This window comes from Hyperoodon ampullatus, assembly GCF_949752795.1.
Source record: "Hyperoodon ampullatus genome assembly, chromosome: X".
Lineage (NCBI taxonomy): Eukaryota > Metazoa > Chordata > Mammalia > Artiodactyla > Ziphiidae > Hyperoodon > Hyperoodon ampullatus.
In genome coordinates, this window is record NC_136913.1 from 132455915 (window position 1) to 132478234 (window position 22320).

General features: G+C 47.6%; 1 protein-coding gene across 2 annotated transcripts in view; it reads right to left on the reverse strand.

Annotated features, from left to right (window-relative positions):
- Positions 1–8705: 8705 nt before the first annotated feature.
- GAB3 (GRB2 associated binding protein 3) overlaps positions 8706–22320 on the reverse strand; it is a gene marked incomplete at both ends in the record, with an annotated part of 54355 nt that continues 40740 nt past the window's right edge. The window contains 4 exons of one of the 2 annotated variants that reach the window (XM_079726865.1): positions 8706–8822; positions 10128–10244; positions 19110–19212; positions 20203–20284. In XM_079726865.1, coding sequence (XP_079582991.1) covers positions 8706–8822; positions 10128–10244; positions 19110–19212; positions 20203–20284 — 419 coding nt within the window. The remainder of the gene's footprint in view (positions 8823–10127; positions 10245–19109; positions 19213–20202; positions 20285–22320) is intronic. The other variant, XM_079726866.1, reaches the window with a different exon arrangement.

Here is a 22320-nt window from a genome sequence, read left to right on the forward strand (position 1 = left end):
CACAGCTCCTTTGATTCCAGGCGCGTCCTCAGGGCGCTTGGGGTTGACTGGCGTTAACCCACAGAATCTTCGTTTCCCCGTTTGCATCCCGGCCCGCAGCTGGGGGACCTGTGAGGCCTTGGCTGGCGCATCTCTCAGGACAGCTGAGGTGGATCATCTCTCCGTCAGGAAAGATGCTGTTTCTGTGTTCGGTCAGGTAAGTCAGTGGCGCCCCGCTAAGAATACTCACGGGAACCTAGCCCGGGTTAGCTGAGCAGCGCTGGCCTATGGCCGGAGCGTCCAGTCCCTGCCCCTCCCCCTCCCCTCCCCCGGTTCACCCATGGAAGCCCTAACGCCCCCATGGGATGGACTTTGGAGGCGGGCCTTTGGGAGGTAATAGGGTCTGGACGAGGTCATGCGGGTGGCGCCTCCATGATGGGGTCAGTGGAGACACCCACCAGCCCTGACCTCCCCACTCAGCGGAGACCCCGCTGCTTGGAGGTCCTACGCTTCCCCTGCTGTTTGTGGTTTACTCTGGGCTTTACCGGGGGGAGGGTCGGGGGGCTATGGGGGTGGGTGGGTGGCCCTTACTGCCTGGGGCAGATGGTTTGGGAGACGGTTCAAGGCCTTGGGAGTGGAAAGGCGTCATTCCTGTCTCGGTGGTGACTCCGTGGGCACTCGGCACCCGCTCCACGCCGCCCAGCCCCGGCCAGGAGGGGCCGGTCTGCGCAGGCGCATCCGGGGCGCGCGAAAGGAGCGGGGCTTCACGGCAGAAGCGAGTCTGTGCAGCCCAACGGGGTCTCCGGGGCGGCCCGTGGGGGTCAGGGCGGCAGCCAGTCCGGTGCCGGGAGGCGACTTCAGGGGTGTGTACGCAGGCGCCCTGGGCGTCCTTGGGCAGAAGGGGCGTGGCCTCGTGAGGCGCTCAGGCTCTCCTCTGCTCTTAGAGGGACGCACAGCGGCCATGCAGGCGCCGGGGGGTGGCGGCAAGGTAGGTGCCGGGGGCCGAGTTGGCCAGCAGAGCTCTGGAACTCCTGGTTACCAGAGTCGGTCGGGTAGCCCTGAAGGCGAGGGTGGTCCTCAGCGCCCGGAAGCCCCCCGTGGGCCTGGCAGAGGAGGAGCAGTGGCGGGAGCAGCTGCTGCAGGTCCCCAGGGTGGGCGGGCACCACGTGCCCTAAGAGCTGGTGGAGATGCAGCGTTCGCGGCTGTAGGGCCTGGAAGCAGACGGCTGGTGTTGTATCCTTTCCGTGGAGCCTCCCTGGGCTGGGGCAGCGGTGCGGTGGCAGGGTACGTGGTGGCCGCCTGTGGAGGGGACGGAGGGGAGCGCAGGGCGCAGTCAGGGGCAGCAGGGGCGGGCAGCCCTGCAGGAAAGGGGATTGTCAATGCCTGAGGAGCCTGGAGGGTGGGGAAGGACCGAAGGGTTAGGGAGGCAGCTCCGGGCGGTCTCATCCTGGGGTAAAAACGGGCCTCTGAGGTGTGGGCAAGCCCGAGATACCAGCAAATTCAGTGGCGGATGGTGCCTTAACCACGTCTCCCCCAGCAAGCTCATAGTGCTCTTCCGATCCCCGCTGGAGGCATACATGGCCCGCAGAGCTCTGACCCGAGATGCCCAGCGTGACCGAGGCGTGATTCGGAAGGAATATAGAGTGAATGGCAATGCCCTAGATATGTGAGTTCTAGAAGAGTCTGCCGTGGGCGGGGGTGGGGTGGGGTGGGGTCGGTGGCAGGTGCTGGGATCTGATCTCTGTCTTAAGAGTGCTGTGATGGGGGCGCTGACGGGCTTGGTATAAGGAGGGGCCTGGGGGCTGGTGCCCTGGACCTACATGAGCGATCTCCCCTTTAACCTGAGTTTCCTTTTCCCTCACTTGTAGTACGTGGACTGCTGAAGGCCTTGATCTCTTCCGGATTTCCATCAGCTCCTTCCTCGATCAGCTTTCCCTGGTGATTCGGAATATTCAGCACCTTGGGCCCTCGCCTCCCTAAAGGCTACGCGAAGGAAAGGGGGCTGAGGCCTAACCTTGTGTCCCCTACTAGGCAAGGCTTAGGGAATTCAAACTTGAGTAATCACCACTTTGTTATTTGGGTTTAATTTTTTGCCAGTACTGGCCCTTGGTATCTCTTGGTTCACTTGTTTTGTTTCCCTGCGGCTCGAGGAGTGGGATGCTTCAATGTGTATTACTGCAGAAAATAAAACTAGGCCACTGTTTTGTGTCACAGTTTCTTCTCAGCTAATGCATTTCTGGATTTTTTATCTTTGTCCTCGTGTTGGAGGGAAGGTTCTGGAATTCAGATATTCCAGTAGTACAAGGTAATTGAAGACAGTTTAGGAAAATGAAAATCAAGCCCGATGTCCAGCACTAAATACTGTCAACGTTCTAGAACTATTTGTTTAGTTGCACTTGCACAGTAAATGTATAACGGTATGCAATGTAGAAGTCATTAAGGTTAGCATTCAATTTTTTTCCTGACTTTTTTTCATTTAACATACTAGCTTTTCCACATTCTAAAAACTCTTCAAAAATATGTTATTGAGTGGAGGTATATAAGATGCACCATAATGTAATCATTGAACATTTAAGTTGTTTTCAATTTTTTCATTACTATGGTTAACGATTCAGTGGAATTCATGTATGTAATTCTTTCCATGAATGATTATTTCCTGAAAGTATATTCCAAAAGTTAGAAATATTGATCTAAATGTTTACTTTTCTATTTCTTTTTTGAGACTCTTGATCACAGGGAATTCCCTGACAGTCCAGTGCTTAGGACTCCGTGCTTGCACTGCAAGGGGCACGGGTTCCATCCCTGGTTGGGGAACTAAGATCCTGTAAGCCACGCGGCATGGAAAAAAAAAAAAGAGAGGGAGAGAGAGAGAGAGGAAACAGACTGTCTTTAAAAAAAAAAAAAGAGTCACAATTTCTCTTCAGAAAACACACCTACTACCAGATTTCTGGTTTCCCAGCATCCTTGTCACAATTGGCTTGGTTTCCTACTAAAATTAAAAACTTAGTTTGCACAAGAAGAGAAAAACCCTAGGCACAGTAAAAGAACAATGTTGTGGCTGACTGGACTTGTTTCAGATCAGTGCAGAAAAGTGCTGGGACAAGAACAATTAGTTGAGCGTTTGGGCAGGCGGAGTTAGCTCCTCTGATATCTTTTATCCTGTGCTCTTGCTAAACTCACTGACTAGTTCTCCTCACTCGTGTAGATTGCATTCGGTTTTCTACATAGACAATCATGTTGTCTGCAGATAAAGTTTTACTTCTTCCTTTCCAATTGGGATGTCTTTTATCAATTGATCTGTCTCCTCCTAATGGGTTGGGTTTTTCTGAATCTTAGCATACCCTTTTCCTTGGGTGCTGGGTAATTTTTTTCCTAGGTATATTCCAGAACTTCAAAAAATCTAATACTGTTAACTTACTGGGAAGCAGTTTGGTCCTTTTGAGTGTTGCCTTGAGACTTTCTGGGTGGGAGCAGAGCAGCTTTTCGTTTTCCACACGATTGAGACAAGACCCGTCTGAGTACTGTACGTGATGTCACCCGAATTCCGAGTTTCCGCTAGTGGACCCTCCGCCCTTGGGCACGGTTCTGTCCCTGTGCCGCTGTGTCCTCTCCAGTCCTCCACCCGCCAACTCCGGCTGCGTGCGCTCTGCGATCCACCCCCGAGACCCGGGGAGGCGGCTGGACTCGGTCCGGACGGTCCGTGTAGACAGCAAGCTGGGGCAGCTGCACGGCTCACCTCTTCGGGGTCTCAGCTCCCAGAGGTCACTGACGGTCCTCCCTCACCTGAGGCCCAGTTTCTTCACAGCCCGTGTTTCATAAATTTTGGCTGCATTCAGGGGATTCTTTCAAGCCAGTGCGGGGGAGATCCGGTCCCTGTTCCTGCATGTGCGTGAACGGAGTCCGCCGGCACAGAGCCCAGAGAGCTCTGACAGCGTGGGCTGGAGGGAGGGCGATGCTGGTGCTGGGGATGGTGGCGGTGGGCATGGCGACGACGGTGATGATGGAGCATCTCCCCCGCCAGCACGCAGCAGCTCTGGTGGCTACGCTTGATCCTGCCTTTCAAAATAGAAGTCAGATCACGTCTCCCCTGCCTAATTCCCTTCACGGCTCCGTTCTCACCCAGAATATAAGCCAGAGGTCCTTGTAATGGCCAGCAAGTCCCCACATTCTAATCTGTGAATCCCCCATCGCCTCTCTTACCTCCTCTGCTCTCTTGCTCACTCCATGCCAGCCACGCTGGCCTCTTGCCTGTGCCCTCAACGTTCCCGGTTTTCTACTGACTTAGGGCTTTTGCACAGTCTGTTCTCCCTGCCTGGAATGTGCTCTCATCTCCTTCGAGTCTGCCCAGATCTCGTCTTCTCGGCCTACTTCTTCCTGAGGCCACCAACAGCCCATCCTCTTCCTGCTGTTCTTTTCCATACGACTCATCAGCTTCTACAATACAGTATAATTTACAAATTGACTTTTTATTTCCTGCCTCTTCCCAATAGAGAGAACCACTATTCTGACTTCTACCACCATAGAGTATGAAAGTGAATTAAAAGTCTCATGTTGAAGAACAAAAAAATGGAAATGATTTAAAATTTCAAGACGGATATAAAACAGTTAGGATGCATTTGTTTATACAAAGGTAAACAAAAGATAAAACTCATTGACCATGAAACAAAGACCAAAACAACAGTGCTGGATGGAAGCCAAATGGCTGTGATAAGGCAGAGGGGACGCGTCCCATGGATTGTTCTGCCTTCCCCATGGAGCTCCCCCAGGAACCGATGTCTGTAGGCGGCGGCGGCAGAGTGGGGTCAGGTTCGTTATCATCCTCGTGGGGCTCCAGTGACCTGGCAGCCTTGATTGTCCCCGAGGCTCTCCAGCCCCCCTCTGCCATCGGTGAAGTGCCCGTGGTGCGGAGTCTGCGTCTCAGCTCTGCTGTCTCCCATCGGGCCCCCTGCTGCAGCCAGCACCACTGCCACTCTCTCTCAGTTGCAGAAAATAAAAACTAAATTTATAAAAACAAATGACAATTAAAATAAGGAAATGATAACAATAAATGCAATTTAAGATCAAGGAGAATAAAGAAGTAGAAAGCTGGAAACTTAGGGAACTGTCTGGTGAAGTAAAGGGGCCAGAGCACGAGGGGCCTGGGGCTCAGAGACCTTTAGGTCAGGTTTCCCGGCCCCTGCTTCCAGGTTAGCCTTGTGGGCCGACCTGCTCTCCTTTAGGTCAAGGGCTCGGCCTGGAGTGTGTGTCAGGAAAAAGCGTTCATGGTAATCAGCCTCGTACTTGACCAGGGTGAGGAATTTCACGTGGCTTCTCCTCCTCTCTCTCAGCACCAGGACTCCTGTTGGCTGTAGGGTTTCTGCTTTGGGCCTGTTTTCCCCAGACCTGAGCCCCTGCTATTCTGGTTGTCTCTGCCTCACATCGTGGCCTAGAGATGCTGCTGGCCTGGCAGCCAGGGCAACTGGGAGTCTCAGCCATAGGGAAAAGGGAGGTGGTGGCACAAGAGACCCCCTCTGGGGAGAAGCAAGCTGGGCGCTGTTGCTTTTTAATGTCAGTAATGACAACGGTTGTGTTGTATGTGGTATCTGGCAGAGCCGGTAAGTTTACTGCCAATTATCGAAGCTAGCTGCTGACCCAGATGTCAAGATGTGGTTTGGCTGAGCAGAAGCAGTACTTCTTACAGCCACCTGCTCCACTGTGTGCAGCGAAGTGACACGGATGTAGGTCATTCCATGTGAGCCAGGTTAAGTCAGTTGTATTTGAAAATGGCAATGAAGTCTATTTCCACGTATTCAGGTTTCAAAACGTGTCCCGTAGTCTTTCAGATGTCATCACTTAAATAAGAGGGCACTTAGCTCACGATTCCTCTCCTTATAAGACTTTTATTAATGCCAGACATGAAATAGTAAAAACAGAGTGAATTGTTAAAAATCTGCACGGTTGTGGATACAAAGGTGGTTTGAACGGGGACCGAGGAGGAGGCCTTGAGAGGGGGAAGCCAGGCCTAAGGGGAGCCATCAGTCTCGACCCGGACCCAACGGCCACGATTCAGCTGCTGCTTGCTGCGTGGTGAAGTGGCCTGGACACAGTCCCCAGGGTCACACCATGCCCTTGTAGCCAGGCTGTGTGCTGGGCCTCAGGGCTCCTCCCTCCCCAAGGAAAGCTTAACTCCCAACGTTCCTGGGCCTGTGGATTTAGGCTTGAGTCCCTTCGGTCCCCCTTTCTGCATGGCAAAACGCCTGATCTGGAAGTATTTCCTAATGAAAGGAGACGGAAGGAAACGAAGCCAAAAAGGAGCTACAGAAAATAATGCGAGATTAATTGCTGCACTGTCCTGTTATGTTGATTCCCAAATCTTCTAGAAAGGTGTACTCTGCACAGTGTACAGACATGCCATGTGTACTTGAGTTGGAGTGGTATCTGGGATCATTTCTGTTAAAAAAAAACCCACAAAAATCCCTCAGACCCCATCAGAATCATAGCCCTCTATCACATGTCGATTATCTCTGCCGGAAAACAAGATTTGGCCGGCATCGCTGTGATTTACGGTGCCTTTCTCAGGAGCATATGCTGCCGTCAGCTCCAAAACTACCTGTATTTTGTGTCCCTGAATCATTATGCCTTCGTGTAGCCATCCATTAGCAGTTTTTATCAAAGCAAGACATCATCCCATCCACCCTGGAAATGAGGGTGAAGTCATATTTTTTTAAATCCCTAATCACTTCCAAACAAGTCACACTGCTCAAGTGTCTATTGTTTCGTGCAGTAAGTATGTCCCTGGAAATGTTTTGTAGAAACAGATTTTTGTTTTTTGGTCAACTGGATGACATTTCACTGCCGACAAAATTTCAGCTGCATTTACTATTCCAATCTGTCTTCAACCTGGTGAGGTTCTTGACACTTGGACGTACAATTTTTCTGCACTGGCCTTTGTCAGGCAATCAGTGAGCTAAACACAGGTGGCCCACACATAAGGAAGCCACCATCTACGGGAACTGGCCGTCTGTAGCCCTGGATTCTTGCCTGAGGCTGTGTGACTCCTTGCAAGTCACAGAAGGAAGAAGGCAGCTCTTTACAGGCTCTGGCCGTGGAGCAGGTCGTAGGCTCAGGGAGCCCTCTCGTGGCTCCATCCAAACTCACTAAGGACTCTTAACTCAGTTAAATCCCTTGGCAATTGGCCCCCATCTTGCTCTGGGAAGAAAATGATGTCACCAGACCGTGCTGCTTTGAACATCAAAATTACTTCTTTTATGGTCTGGAAAACCAAGACTTTGGCACTTACCTTCAGAGCAGTTTGAAACCCTGAAACCCTGCAGCAAAGCCTACAGTTGCCCTGCCTAACCCTGGCTGCCGCAGACCTGCCCACCTACTTGATGCATCCTCGTATATAAGCCACCGTGGCAGAACAGTGGGCCAGAACCTGCTTACTACCCCGTTGGCGAGGTTTGTCTTCTGGCTGCAGGTGCTCAGAAGGATTGGGAATGGGCGTTAAGCAAAACTCCAAGCCCAGTCGAGCCTGTTGTCTGCGTCCCCTGAACCCCAGCGCCCCATAAAGGAAGGAGTGACAAGATGCCTTCATTGCCTGCGGGGAACGTGTGCAGTCTCAGGGGCTCGTCACCACTAAAGCAGAAGGGAAAATTAGCCAGGAAACCTGAGACTTGAAGTCACCGGCGTTTGGTCTGTTTTTTGGCTTTGTTTTGGATCATAACTATCACTCAGAAGCTTGAGTGCAGCACAGGATGGCCAGGGATAGCTTTCCCCGAGGTGGCAAAGATTCTTCTGCCAGCATTAGCCAGCTCACGGGACACACACGGCAAGGGGACCATGTGAACCAAGAACGGATTTCACACTGACTGTCGGGAGGTGTCTCTAATGGTAACTGCTGATTATGTTAGAGTGCCCTGTTTGAAGACCATACAAAGAAACCCTGGCTCGACAGGCATACCTTTCAAGTATACAAGCACCTGCTCGAGATCCTATGAAAGGGAGAGGAGATGATGAGTCATCCCGTGTCTGCACGTGTTTCCCACGCGTCTCCGAAGTTACCCTAAGCAACGGAGGCAGCCTTAGATGGCGGAAGGAGCCTGACTTGCTGTCTCACTCCATGAGTCATCTTGGGTCAAGCGTTCCCCTCTCTGGTTCTTGGTACTGTTTTCCTCAACGTGGGAGCGGTGATCTCCGCCAAGCCTAGCTTCCGAGGTCTTTGAGGGGAAGAGATGAGACGATGCATGTGAAAGCATGCCAGGAAAAGGCCAACAGCGGTGGGACGCCCAGCCACAGGTGGCTGCTTAAGCACGCTGTCCTTAGAGCCACCAGTGTCATCTGATAGGCCCATCACGGACCTCGGGGCTCAAGGCTCCTGTCACTCGCACTGTCTTTCTGCCACCATCACTAGGCTTGGTGTCTTGCACTGTGTCTTCAGGGGTGGGGACAAGATGGTGTCCAGGCGCATCTCTCCTAGGATCATTTATGATTCCAGTGGAAGCACAGGAGAGAGATCGAAACTTCAGGCGTTGGAGTCAAAAGATGTCATCCTGTTGGCTCCAATCTGCACGTCAAGGGCTCCACTGGAGAAGATTTCTAATGCCACTTTTGCTTGGATTGTTCCCACCCTGCCCGAATGGAGTCTTCTACATCCCAGTCCACCGGCCTGAGGCTCAGCAGGGGCAAGCGTGGCCGGTGACAAGGGCTGGCCTCCCTCAGAGCCCCCTGCCCACAGCCCAGCCCCGTCACACTTTGGATTGCCTCTCGTCCGTCCACTCCTGCTTTGTGCTCTGGAGAGCTTGCGTCTTCTGCTCATCCACTTGGACATAGTCTACTCTTTGCTCCTCTGAAAAGAGAAGTTTCTGAAGGGGGAGAAGAAAAAGGTTTCATTCCATCAAATTTAAAAATTCGGCACAACGTCAGTCAGTCTCTGGTGGATTACGGTGTCAAGTATTGGCTGGCCCTCCCCCCTGGGTCGTCACTTGCAGAAACGTCATGCTGCGTGTGAACGTGTGTAAATCTCTCCTCACCTCTGCTCCCTTCAACTTGGCTCTAGCCAGCTGAGTCGCCTTGGCCAATATGATGTGAGTGGGGTGACGGGAGCCCCTCCTAAAGAGAAGACAGGCGTCCTGTGATCCTGCACTCTCCCGTTTTCCCCTGCCAGGACGCCGGCATGCCTCACGTGGGGACCGTGATGGACTGTCCCACAGGCCACAACTGAGAAGCCTTTGCGGTCAAAAGCTGCAGAGATTCGGGGCTTGTCTTCACTGCACAGCTGACCAGAACTGACTAATGCACCGTCTGGGCTTATCTGTCTATCCTGCTGACCAGCTTTGCTGGAGTATCATTTTAGGTGTCTGGAATGAAATGAAAGGTAAAGGAGAAGTGGGAGGTCATTCAGCCAAAGGGAAGGGAAGCCCCCCCGACTCTTTTTTTCTCCACACGCACAAAGTGAAATTATACTGTATATTCTGTTCAGCAGGTGATTTTTCTCATCAAACAATACATTGTTAGCGCAGTCTAGACTATGACCATCCCGTGCTAAAAACTATTTAGCTGTCGTCCACTGCTTACCAGCCATTCATTCCATGGCTTCCCCGGGCAGTGAGTGACACCAGTCAATGGCTAAGGTCCCTGACATGTATTAACTCACTTAATCCTCACGACAGGCTTCAACGTAGGCGTTATTTCTGCTGAGCACTCCACAGACAAGAATGCCGCTCAAAGGAGTCAAAACTGCCCAACCTGGCACTTGAGGCCCTTTACGGAGCTGTTTCAAAGCCAGCTGAGAGCTCCGTCACCACTCCCCAGAGTCTAACCAAGCGGGACTGTTACTTCTTTCCTCAGCAGGCCCTTCCTATGGCTGGACTACACTCTACCCCACCCGCATCTCTGCCAGAGCAATTGCTCAACAAACCTTACGGTCCAAGATTTGAAGAGCACGAATACTACATACATTTACACATAGACGTGCAAAGAACACACCCCCGAGGGAAATACACCAGGACTTCTGGGAGGCAGAATTAGGGCTGATTTTAAGATTCTTCACTGTGTGTGTCTGTAGGTTTAAGACTTTGCCAGGAGGACATCCATGGTGGAATCATCCAAACGAAATCCAAACCGAAATGGAATCTCCTGGCAAGTCTCAGACTCAGAGTACTTCCTACCTGCTGCACAGGGGCTGGTGACGCTGAGTTGAAGTCCAGGGCTAAATAGTCCAGGCTGAATTTCCTTGTCCACGTCAGAGCTCCACTGCGTAGCAAGTTGGCTTCTCCGTGCTCCTCCTAGAAACCAACGTCACAGGATGCGGGTTACCAACTTCTGGCCGGGCTGGCCAGGGGAGGAGCAGCTGCCGTCGGACAACAGCGGCCCAATGAGTCCTGTGCAGCTCAGCCTGCACCTCGGAAGGAGAGCTGGCTTTGAAATACAATACAGCCCATTTGGCCTGCACATGAGGCTATGCCTTCATTCACCATTGAAGCAGTCGGCCAAAATCTGCCCCAAGAAGAAATCATTTTAGGGATCTGACAGGCCCATGATACCTTAGAGTCTTTAAATCCTGAAAAGGTCAATCACACTTATGAAAGCTTTAGTAAAGACATCCCAAATGCATTTAAAGATACTTTATACAATACAGTGATAACGTGTGCAACACACACCCATGGCATCACCATCCAGCTTCAGAATATACCACCACTACATGACACACACGGCCCATGCCGAGGGCCCCCTTCTAGTGCTGCCTTCTTGCCCCCCAAGGGGGTGAGTGCTATCCTGAACTTGGTGTTTACCACTTTTCTTTTCAAAGATAGTTTTATGAATGTCCTTAAGTGGCCTACTGTTTTGTTTTGCCTGTTTTGAACTTTTATCAGTAGAATCTTATTGTATGCACTTGTGGTGACCTCAATTTGCGCTCCATTTACATACTTCACATTCACCCATGTCAATGCCCTGTTTCATTCACTTTCCTTAGCATACATGATTCCATTGCATAATTTATTTAACTGTTCCACCAACAACAGACATTTGAGTTGTTTCCAGTTTGGCGGCTCTTACAAGCAATGCTGCTGTGAGCATTCACGCACCTGTGGAAGAACTTCTAGGGTGTGTCCCTGGGATGTGGGCCCCTTCAACTTGACTATCACCAGCCTGATATGTCGAACATGGTATTTTACTGTGATTTGATTTTCCACGCCCTTGATAATTTAATTAATTGGCCATCCTTTCATATGTTTATGGGTCATTTATTTTTTTCTCTTCTGTGAATTATCTGTTTAGGTTTGTTTTTGTTTTGCTAACTTTTATACTGAAGTGCTTGTATTTTTCTGATTTTCCTCCGTACTTCCTCACACATCTAAGAGACTAATCATTTTTTGGTTATGTGTGTTGCTAATAGCCCATCACAGTCTACAGTGGGTTTTTCTTGGTATTTTTTAAATTAAGAACTGTTCTCGCTTTCAATGTAATATATCAATATTTTCCTGAGGAGCTTGCTCTTGTATTTTGTTTAAAGAATTCTTCCTATGCTGAGGTTGTAATTTGTTTTCCCACATCTTCTTCTAAGTTATAAAGTTTTGTCCTTTACATTTAAGCAATAATCTAGCCTCAACTGATTTTAACATGTGGTGGTGACCCAGGGATACAATTAATTCCCTTTTGTTCTGTTTGTACCCCACATGGGCAACCCTCCTTTCCCCAGTAATGCAACCTCTGCTCACATATCACGTTCCCATATGTGAATAGGTGGTCAGTTCTACTGAATATTTTTGCTGCATCTGAGACAATCACATCACTTTTCTCCTTTAGCATGTTAATGTGCTTGACTGACTTGATAGATTCCTTTAATTTATGGTTGTAACAGCTCATCTCTCAGGGAATATTTGTAACAATAGATTTTTTTTCTTATTTATTTATTTATTTATTTATTTTTAGTTTCTGCTTTATAACAAATTTAATCAGTTATACATATACATATGTTCCCATATCCCCTCCCTTTTGCGTCTCCCTCCCACCCTACCTATCCCACCCCTCCAGGAGGTCACAAAGCACCGAGCTGATCTCCCTGTGCTATGCGGCTGCTTCCCACTAGCTATCTACCTTACGTTTGGTAGTGTATACATGTCCATGCCACTCTTTCGCTTTGTCACAGCTTACCCTTCCCCCTCCCCATATCCTCAAGTCCATTCTCTAGTAGGTCTGTGTCTTTATTCCTGTCTTACCCCTATGTTCTGGAGATGGAAACAACATAAGTGTCCATCATCGGATGAATGGATAAAGAAGATGTGGCACATATATACAATGGAATATTACTCAGCCATAAAAAGAAACGAAATTGAGCTATTTGTAATGAGGTGGATGGACCTAAAGTCTGTCATACAGAGTGAAGTAAGTCAGAAAGAGAAAGACAAATACTGTATGCTGACACATATATATGGAACAATAGATTTTTAAAAAAATGTTTCTCCTTCTGGCATAGTTTTCATTTCCTCCAGTCCGTTTGTTTGGTTTCTGTCTTTATGCTAGAGCTTCCCTGAGATGTCTGACCAAATCATTGGCTGTCTGCTCATATTTAAGTGTGAAAGACCAAAACGCTGATCCGGTGGTGCTTGTCAGCTGTGGGGTTCACTGCAAGGTGACCTAGCTGGACGATTTTCTTGGGGAGCCCCTAATATTATGACCCATGTCTTGCCTCTTGGGCTGCTCAAGTAGGTCAGAGAACTGTCTTCGAATCTCTAGACCCAAGAGTAAAGGTCTGGTTGTCAACATTCTGGAAGAGAGCCACTGGAAAAGGGTTCGGGAAAGGCTCGTGTATCTACTGTGCATATTTACTTACGTTGTTTTTAGCCTAGTATTCTTGGTCAGATGTGTCTAGCACCCCACAGGGCAGAGACCCCTTGTTTTACTCTCTCCAGAGACTACACTTCATCTTTTGTGTGGAGTAGGAGAGGGGAAGCCACAGTGGTCAGCCTCCGGGGAGCGGTGCTTAGGCTATTCACATATTTGTGCAATCATCACCTCAATGTTAGATTTTCATCACCCCAAAACGAAATCCTGCACCCCTTAGCCATCATCCCCTAGTCCCACTATCTCCCCAAGCTCTAGGCAACCACCACTAATCTAATTTCTGTCTCTATAAATTTGCTATTCTAGACATGTGATACAAATGGAATCATACAATATGTGGTTGTGATACTGTGATTTACAAGAAATATATATTTGGTCATTCAGATGACCAAATATTTATTTCTCATATATAGTTGGTCTTCAGTCCACAATTCCTGGGTCACAGCTCCCAAAACCCTTCGAATTTCCTAAGTGTTGAGAATGACAGAGGTGTCTCTTATTATAGGAACGAGGTGACTTTCAGGTGGCACCTAACAACGTGCCTCCTGCTTGCCAGGAGAACCAACCATGAGATCACAGGCTTGGAACTTGCAGTCCCACTCCCCGGCTCCCACCCGATCTCCGGGGAGTGGGGAGGTGCTGGAGCTTGACTCAGTCACCAACGGCCAATGATTTAACCAGTCATACGGTATCATGAAGCCTCCATAAAACCCAAGAGCACTGGGTTCAGAGAGCTTCTTGGTTGGTGAACACCTGGAGGTGCTGAAAGAGTGGCCCCTGGTGACGGCGTGGAAGCTCTGGGCCCTTTCCTCATGCCTCGGCCTGTGCATCTCTTCCATCTGGATGTTCATCTGTATCCTTTATCATATCCTTTTATAATAAACTAGTAAACGTTAAGTAAGTGCTTCCCTGAATTCTGTGAGCTGCCCTAGCAAATGAGTCAAACCCAAGGAGGGGGACGTGGGAACCTCCAATCTGTAGCCAGTCAGTCAGAAGCACAGATAACAACCTGGGATTGTGACTAGCAGCTGAAGTTGGAAGGGGTGGGCAGTCCTGTAGGACTGAACCCTTAACCTGTGGAATCTGATGCTATCTCCTGGTAGAAAGTGTCAGAATTGAGTTGAATCCTTGGACACCCTGCCGGTGTCCGAGAATTGCTTGGTGTTATGTGGGAACCCACCCCAACCAACACACACACACACATCCTGGAATTGGGTCCAGAAATCCCAAAGAGTGGTCTTTTGTGACTGGCTTCTTTCACTCAGCGTATTGCTTTCAAGGTTCATCCTTGTTGTTTCATGGATCTGATTTCATTGTATGGCTGCATAACATTCCACTGTGTAGCCAGACCACATTTTATTTATCCATTCATCATTTGGTGAACATTTCGGTTCCTTTCACTGGTTGGCCATTATGAAAAATGAGGCTATGAACATTCACGTGCAAGATTTGGTTGGACTTATTCTTGCTTAGGATTTTTTAACCTGCATGAATGAGTGAGATTGATATAAAGTTTTCTACTTATGTTAGTGCTATTTGTTTTGGTATCAAGTTATTTTAGCTTTATAAAATAAGCTGGGTAATATTTCCCCTTTTTGCCATTCCCTGGAGGTGCTTATATAAGACCGCAATGATCGCTTCCTTTTGATAGAAAGTTTCTGTAAAGTTTTGGGGGCCTCATGATCCTTTGTAGTAAAAATTTCCCTACGTATTCAGTTTCCCTAATAATTTGTGTTTTCTGTTTTTACTTGAGTCAGTTTTTGTTTTTGTTTTGGTTTTGGTTTTTGGTTTTGTTTTTGTGGTACACAGGCCTCTCACTGTTGTGGCCTCTCCCGTTGCAGAGCACAGGCTCCGGACGTGCAGGCTCAGCGGCCACGGCTCACGGGCCTAGCCGCCCCGCGGCATGTGGGATCTTCCCCGACCGGGGCAGGAACCTGCGTCCCCTGCATCAGCAGGCAGACTCTCAACCACTGCCCCACTAGGAAAGCCCCCACCTGGTCATTTTTAAATAGTATCTTGTGACTCAGTCCAACTTTCAACTCCTCATCTTATTTTTTAAATATATAAAACAGTTATTTTATATGTGAAATCTAATATTTCTAATAATGACTTACTTCCCTATGTGATTTTATTTTTTGTAATTCCTATTGATTCTCAAGATTTGCAATTTCTCAATATTTTTGGCCTGAGAGATCCCCTTTCCTTTCTTGGCAGTTGAGTTTTGGATTTAAAAAATACATTTAAAACTATATTCTCTACCATTTTAAGATTATTTTTATATGGTGGTCATGTGGTTTTCACGGTACCTTGCCTACTGAAGTGCTTCATCAAATTTTAAAACATAGAACAGGGATTTCCCTGGTCGTGCAGTGGTTAAGAATCCACCTGCCAATGCAGGGGACACGGGTTCGAGCCCTGGTCCGGGAAGATCCCACGTGCTGCGGAGCAACTAAGCCCGTGCGCCACAACTACTGAGCCTGCGTGTCACAACTACTGAAGCCCGCGAGCCACAACTACTGAAGCCCTTGCACCTAGAGCCCCGGCTCTGCAACAAGATAAACCACTGCAATGAGAAGCCTGCACACCGCAACAAATAGTAGCCCCCGCTCGCTGCAACTAGAGAAAGCCAGGGCGCAGCAAAAAATATATATATAGAAAGAAAGAAAAAGAAAAAGAAGAAGAAAGCTGGAGGAATCACACTCCCTGATTTCCAACTATACTATAATCAAAGTAGTGCGGTACTGGCAAAAAAACAGACACATAGGTTAATGGAACAGAATAGACTCCATAAATAAATCCATACTTGTATGGTCGATTAATCTACGACAGAGGAAGCAAGAATATACAATGGAGAAAAGACAGCTTCTTCAATAAATGTTGGGAAAACTGGACAGCTACATGCAAAAGAATCAAACAGGACTACTTTCTCACACCATATACAAAAACAAATTCAAAATGGATGAAAGACAAATACCAGACCTGAAACCATAAAACTCCCAGAAGAAAACACACAGTATATTCTTTGACATGGGTCTTAACAATATTTTTTGGTTATGTCTCCTCAGGCAAGAGAAAGAAAAACAAGCAAAAAAAAAAAAAATAAAAGGGACCACATCAAATTAAAAAGTTTTTGCACAGCAAAGGGAACTATCAGTAAAACAAAAGGGCAGCCTACTGAATGGGAGAAGATATTTTCAAATGATACATCTGACAAGAGGTTCATAACCAAAATATACAAATAACAAATACAACTCAACATCAAAAAAACAACCTGATTAAAAAATGGGCAGAAGACCTGAATAGACATTTTTCCGAAGAAGACATACCTGTGTCCAACAGATAGATGAAAAGATGCTCAACATCGCTAATCAGCAGGTAAATGCAAATCAGTACCACAATGAGACATCACCTCACACCTGTCAGAATGGCCATCATCAAAAGAACACAAGTAACAAGTTTGGTGAGGATGTGGAGAAAAGGGAACCCTCCTAAACTGTTGGTGAGAATGTAAAGTGGTGCAGCTGCTATGGAAAACAGTATGGAGGTTCCTCAATTAAAAATATGATTCAGTAATTTCACTTCTGGGTATTTATCCCCCCCAAATACAAAAACACTAATTCGAAAAGATACATGCACTCCCATGTTCACTGCAGCACTATTTACAATAGCCAAGACATGGAAGCAACCTCAGTGTCCATCAATAGATAAATGGACAAAATGTGGTATACGGATGTGTATATATATATGTGTGTGTGTGTGTATGTACATTTGCATATATATATATATATATATATATATATATATATATATATATATATATAGACACACACACAATGGAATGTTACCCAGTAAAAAAAAAAAATCTTGCCATTATGACAACATGGGTGGATCTAGAGGCTGTTATGCCAAAGTGAAATAAGTCAGAGAAAGACAAACGCTACATGATCTTACTCATACGTGGAATCTAAATAAAACAAATACAAAAACCAAAAAGCAGGGGTTTCCTTGGTGGCACAGTGGCTAAGAATTCACCTGCCAATGCAGGGGACACGGGTTCGAGCCCTGGTCCGGGAAGATCCCACATGCTGCAGAGCAAGTAAGCCCATGCACTACAACTGCTGAGCCTGCGCTCTAGAGCCCACAAGCCAAAACTACTGAGCCCACGAGCCACAACTACTGAGCCCGCAAGCCACAACTACTGAAGCCCATGCACCTAGAGCCCGTGCTCCACAACAAGAGAAGCCACCACAATGAGAAGCCCACGCACCACAATGAAGAGTAGCCCCCAATCACCGCAACTAGAGAAAGCCCGCGTGCAGCAATGAAGACCCAATGCAGCCAAAACAAAAACAAAAACAAAAACAAAAACAAAAACAAAAAATGGAAACAGACTCATAGATACAGAGAACAAATGGGTGGTTGCCATAAGGGAGGGGGTGAGGAGTGGGCGGAAAAAGTGAAGGGGATTTGGAGGTACACACCTCCATTATATAACCCATGGGAATGTACTCTACAGTGTAAGGAACAGGATCAATAATATTGTAGTAAGTCATGGAGGGACAAATGCTTACTAGACTTATCATGGTGATCATTTCATTCATGTATGCAAATGTCAATCATTATGTAGTACACCTGAGACAAACAAAATGTTGAACGTCAACCATATTTCATTAAAAAATAAAGTAGCTAAAGAAGGATAGGTGACTTTAATAAAACAAAACTTGTATTTCAGCCCCTAGCCTAAATTTTTACATTCCGATAAGAACTTGTCCTCAAAGAGAAAAAAATTATGCATATGATTATGTGCAAAATCGAAACTGAATTATATTAGTTCTGTCTACCAAATGGGTTGTTTTGTGGAACAAGTGAAATAATGTAAATCAAAGTCATTTGAAAATATCATATTACTGAATTTAAAACACACAATTGAAAGAGATGGGATAGGCTTTAAATTCATTTATGTGGTGGTTCCCTCAGAGCTACCTTCCTTCAGCCAGTTTTCTGGGCTCTTAATCTACTGGGTCATATTGCCTAGTAATGTACAGAGACAGTCATTAATCAATGACTATATACAGGCAAGAAACCAATCCTGAATTATGCTGTTAATGAAACACTGGTCTTTCTCACAACCTCAAAGATCAGAAATAACGGTTAGTGTCTGGAATGACTCTGCACTTGCTTCTATGAGGCTATAGATTCACTTCCCTTCTCTGTTCTCTGGAGACAAAGCACAGCTGGGCAGTATCTTTTATAAGAGTGTTTTCTTCTAGAGGTTTCCCAAGGGCCATTACTAAGTGTGAAAAATATTGGGAATACCACAGCAGACTGGATATGAGTCACTTTCCACCTGCATATGGGTACTCACAGAACAATCTGTCAAATAGAAAGGCAAAATGAAGCATTTAATTGCTGCTTCACTGGAGATGACTGTTTTGAGAATTTTAAATGCCTGTTATTGTCACGTATAGGAAGGCAGAGTTCTCTTCTCCAAAGTATATAGTCTCAGTGCCTTGAACACTGTCCTTCTAAGATCTCTTTTTCAAAATTTCGTAGTTTAAACAGAGATTCTCTCTAGAGTTCCCTACATTTTAAAGTTCTGGCTAAAGGGCCTGATAATTGCCAGAGGTGCTAAAAGACCCTCTTTCTCTTCAGTAACCCATTCTCAACAGAATCCAAAGTAGAGAGAATGGAAGGGACAACACAGGGCAGGAGGAGAGATTGAACCATAAATCGTTCATCAAAGGATCGAGATGTCGGGTCTCTGTGCACTCTGGGCCACAGAAAGACTCTACCAGGAGTCTCCAGAGACTAGACCCATCCATGACCCGGGACACTGGGCCACCCTCCCAACGGGACTCTAAGTGATTCATCTTTGGTAAAGGTTCGGAGGCAGTCAGGGCAGGGCTACCCGGTGGTGTGGTGGAAGGGAACATCCAATGTGTGAGTTTTCACAGCTTAGACTCTGGACATACAGGGAGCTACAAACCTACTGCGGTCAAACACGATATCCCAGCCATGGTGAAAAGAACTGCTAGCATTTCCATTTTCCCATTACACGTTGCAGCCCTGGGTACACTTAAAACTGTGGCCTCAAAATGGTACGAGGAGCTGAATATCGCAGGAAAGAAAACCGACTTCATAACAACTTGTTCCCAGTCTGGGAAACATTGTAAGCTGGTATTACAGTCAAGTAATTGTTTTAAGATTGCACGGGACTTTCTGAACGCTATGTTTCCTTTATAGTGAACTGATAAGAATATAGATTGGGGTGAAGAATAAGAAGAGTGTGAAAAATATAGGATTACCATTTGCATGTAGCTTTGTTCCTCTTCTCTGGAAACAGAATTGGCAAAAAGTCTTGCAGAATTAATACCATTTCTTTCTGGAGAGAGAAAGCTGGTTCGATTGCTAAGAACAGAAATATAGATGAGGTCAAAGCAATGTCTTACAGCTGCTCTGAAAGCCAGCCAAAAACTGACATGGCCCCTCTGGGGTTTCGGCCCTCGCCCCCGCTTCCCCATGCAACTTCCTCCTGGCCAAAGCAATTCCTGAACCAGGAGAGAGACTACCCCGCAGCTGCCGTCCTGCTATGGGGCAAAGGGTTCCCAATTCTCAAAGGCTATTTTCTTCCAGGCCCTCCATGTGACACAGCTCATGAGCTTTCTAGAAAGAGACCAAGGCATCATATCATTTAGAGAAAAACAAAACGAAACAAAAACGCTCCTTTGAGGCTCTCTTCTTTCCATTCAGAGTAACCAGGAAAAGTAAGGAAGTGTGGTCATTCCTTTGATAGGATGAGACCAAGACTACAAATCCACTTTCATCATACTCCCAAGTCAGAAGAGAGGCCAAGGCTCTGCAGTTCTGTCTGGAAATGTAGTTCACTGCAGAATTCTGCTTTACAGAGCCACTGTGTCCTGCGGCATATAGGGTGAACTAAGAAACTCCCAGGCCAGGCTCGGGACTCTGAAATTCCTACAAGGACTCTGAAATTGCTACAAGGTGAGATGAGAGAGTGCAGATACATTTTGGGGTTTGTCTACTGAGCCCATGTGAATTGGGATTGAAAAAGAACTTTCTCTGTTGGTACTAGGGTTGTAGCATGTAAATAAGGATCTAAGGGACAGCTATCTCAGGCCGTGAGGATTGTGCAACAGAGAAGCAGACGTGAGAGACAGGTTCCCAGCAGCACTCTCATTCCCGATTCCATTGTCCTGGGAGACTCACTTATGGTCCTTCCTCTGTGACCTACAAAACACTTCCAGCTCGAGATAATAAATCCCATCCCTCGTTCGGCTTAAGCTAGATCCAGTGGGCTTCGACTACCTTTAACCACCGAGGCCTGAGTAACGCTGGGAGTGCACCAGATGAGGCCCCTATGAGCAATCAAAGACTCACCAAGGCACAGTGCGGGTCCTGGTGAGAGCCGTGTGTTCCCGGATGGTGGAGAGGCTTTTCAGGTCCAGGGGAGGTGACCGTGCTACAAGATAACACATGACAGCCAACATGGTAAGTTCTCAGGGGTTCAAGGCCAGAAACTGAAGAATATAAAACTATGATATTCCATCAGATCCACATTTACTTACAAGCAGTGCTGATGATGAGCGTGCTTTTTGCTGTCCTACTCTTCCCTGCCTCACTGGGAGTAGAGGGGACAACCACTGAGCCAGTGGCCACATCATCAGCTGGGCTTACATCCAGTCACTACACACTTATTGAGAACTCACTGTCAGGCATGGTTCTAGGTGTCCCAAACTGAAACTGTACCTTTCTTCCCCATCTGTCTGTCTAGTTAGAGTCATCTTCGGATCTCAGCTCAACATGTCCTGCTTAGGAAGGCCTTCTTTGACCTCCAGGCAAGATAAGGCCCAGCTCATGGGCTGTCATGAGTTCCTGTGCTACCCTTCACAGCACTCGCCCACTTCGTGATGATACATTCAGCTGTGATGATCTCATTCGGCTCTAGACCGACCACGTTCTGGGAGCACAGGGTTTTCTGGCTTGTTCACTGCAGTAGCCTCGGCATCCCATTCCGCCTCAGCTGCCCGCCTTGCTGAGTTGGTCGTGAGTGTATTCCTCTATTGCTTGGTCTTCTAGCTCTTTCCTCACTAGGCCACACAGGCGGAGAGTGTTTAACTCCGCTCCATATTGCCAGTGACTTCCGTGCTGCTCAATCAGTTTCCCAGGAGCCTCAGACCTGCCAGGTGCTGAGCTGGAAAGGACATATGCGTCGTGTAGTCCCCGGGGAGAAGGTCTCTCCTCGCTGTGATGCACCCTGGTCTTGGCTTCACTGACCAGCCGCCTCCTGGCTTCACCCCCTGCCTCTCTCACTTGGGCCACAGGGTCCATCCCTGGAGCCACACATGTAAGAACCAGCCCCTCCCGGCCCAGGTGTCCCAATTAATCCACAACCACACGTCCAACCAAAATCTCTGTACCTCCATCACTAGGTCTTTTAGAGCTCTAACATCCAACGTGGTAGCCACTAGCCACATGTGGTTATTGAAATTTAAATACATTAAAATTAAATAAAATTTAAAAATTCAGTTCCTCAGTTGCACTGGCCACGTTTCACTTGTTCAACAGCCACATTTTCTTCATTACAGAAAGTTCTGTTGCACAGCATTGCTACAGAAAAGTCACTGAGCAAAACAACAGTATCTACCTCAAAGTTACAGGTCCCTGTGAAATGGTTTCTGGCCAGCCTGAATGGCTATTTCCTCTAAAGCTCACAAGACAGGGTCTGTTCTCCTATTTAGTACCTATTGAATAACTCTTTTTCTTCCAGGTGGTTTGGACATATCTTTCTCCCTGCTTGCTTCCTCATCTGTGCCTCCCCCAGAAATGTGATTTGACTCGAATTGAAGAGAGGGAGGCTGGAGTGGACTGGGCATAAGCAGACGACTTAGTTCCAGCTCTGGGCGTGGCCACCTGAAGCAGCAGAGGCGGCGATGGAGCCAATGGACTGTCAGGGGTCACGGTCACGGTACCAGGTATTTCCTTGGAATCGCCCAGCCCTACTGGGCAGGTGACGACGAGCGAAAAAGGAAGTTAGCAAGTTACTCTGACCTGCTTTTGCTCGTCCCCTCTTCGCCCTCCTCCCTGCCTGTTCCAGCTGCTCACCTCCACATGCCCCCACCCCACACACCTCTTCTGCCAGGCACTAGCAGGGCACTGAGCGACGTGGCATACGACCAGGTCTACATTCAGGAATCAGTGTCAAAGGTCATTCTTGGCTGCCTTACACAAGGTGGACACTGTGATTACATTTAAGTGCTGTCTAAACAAAGAGAGGCCAGGTGGGTTCCATTCTCACCCAACCTCACTTATTTCTGGGACTTTGTTAGGGAAGCAGCCAAAGATGAGTCCTCTGGAATGAACTTGGCTTCAGAGGCTGCATTTGCCAGGCCACAGTGATTGCAAGTCCCCCGGTTCATTTTATCCTTAGGATCTGGGGCAGAAGGGCTCCTCAGCCCTCCCCACTCAATCCCAGCCATTTCTCCCTGCCCTTGTGCT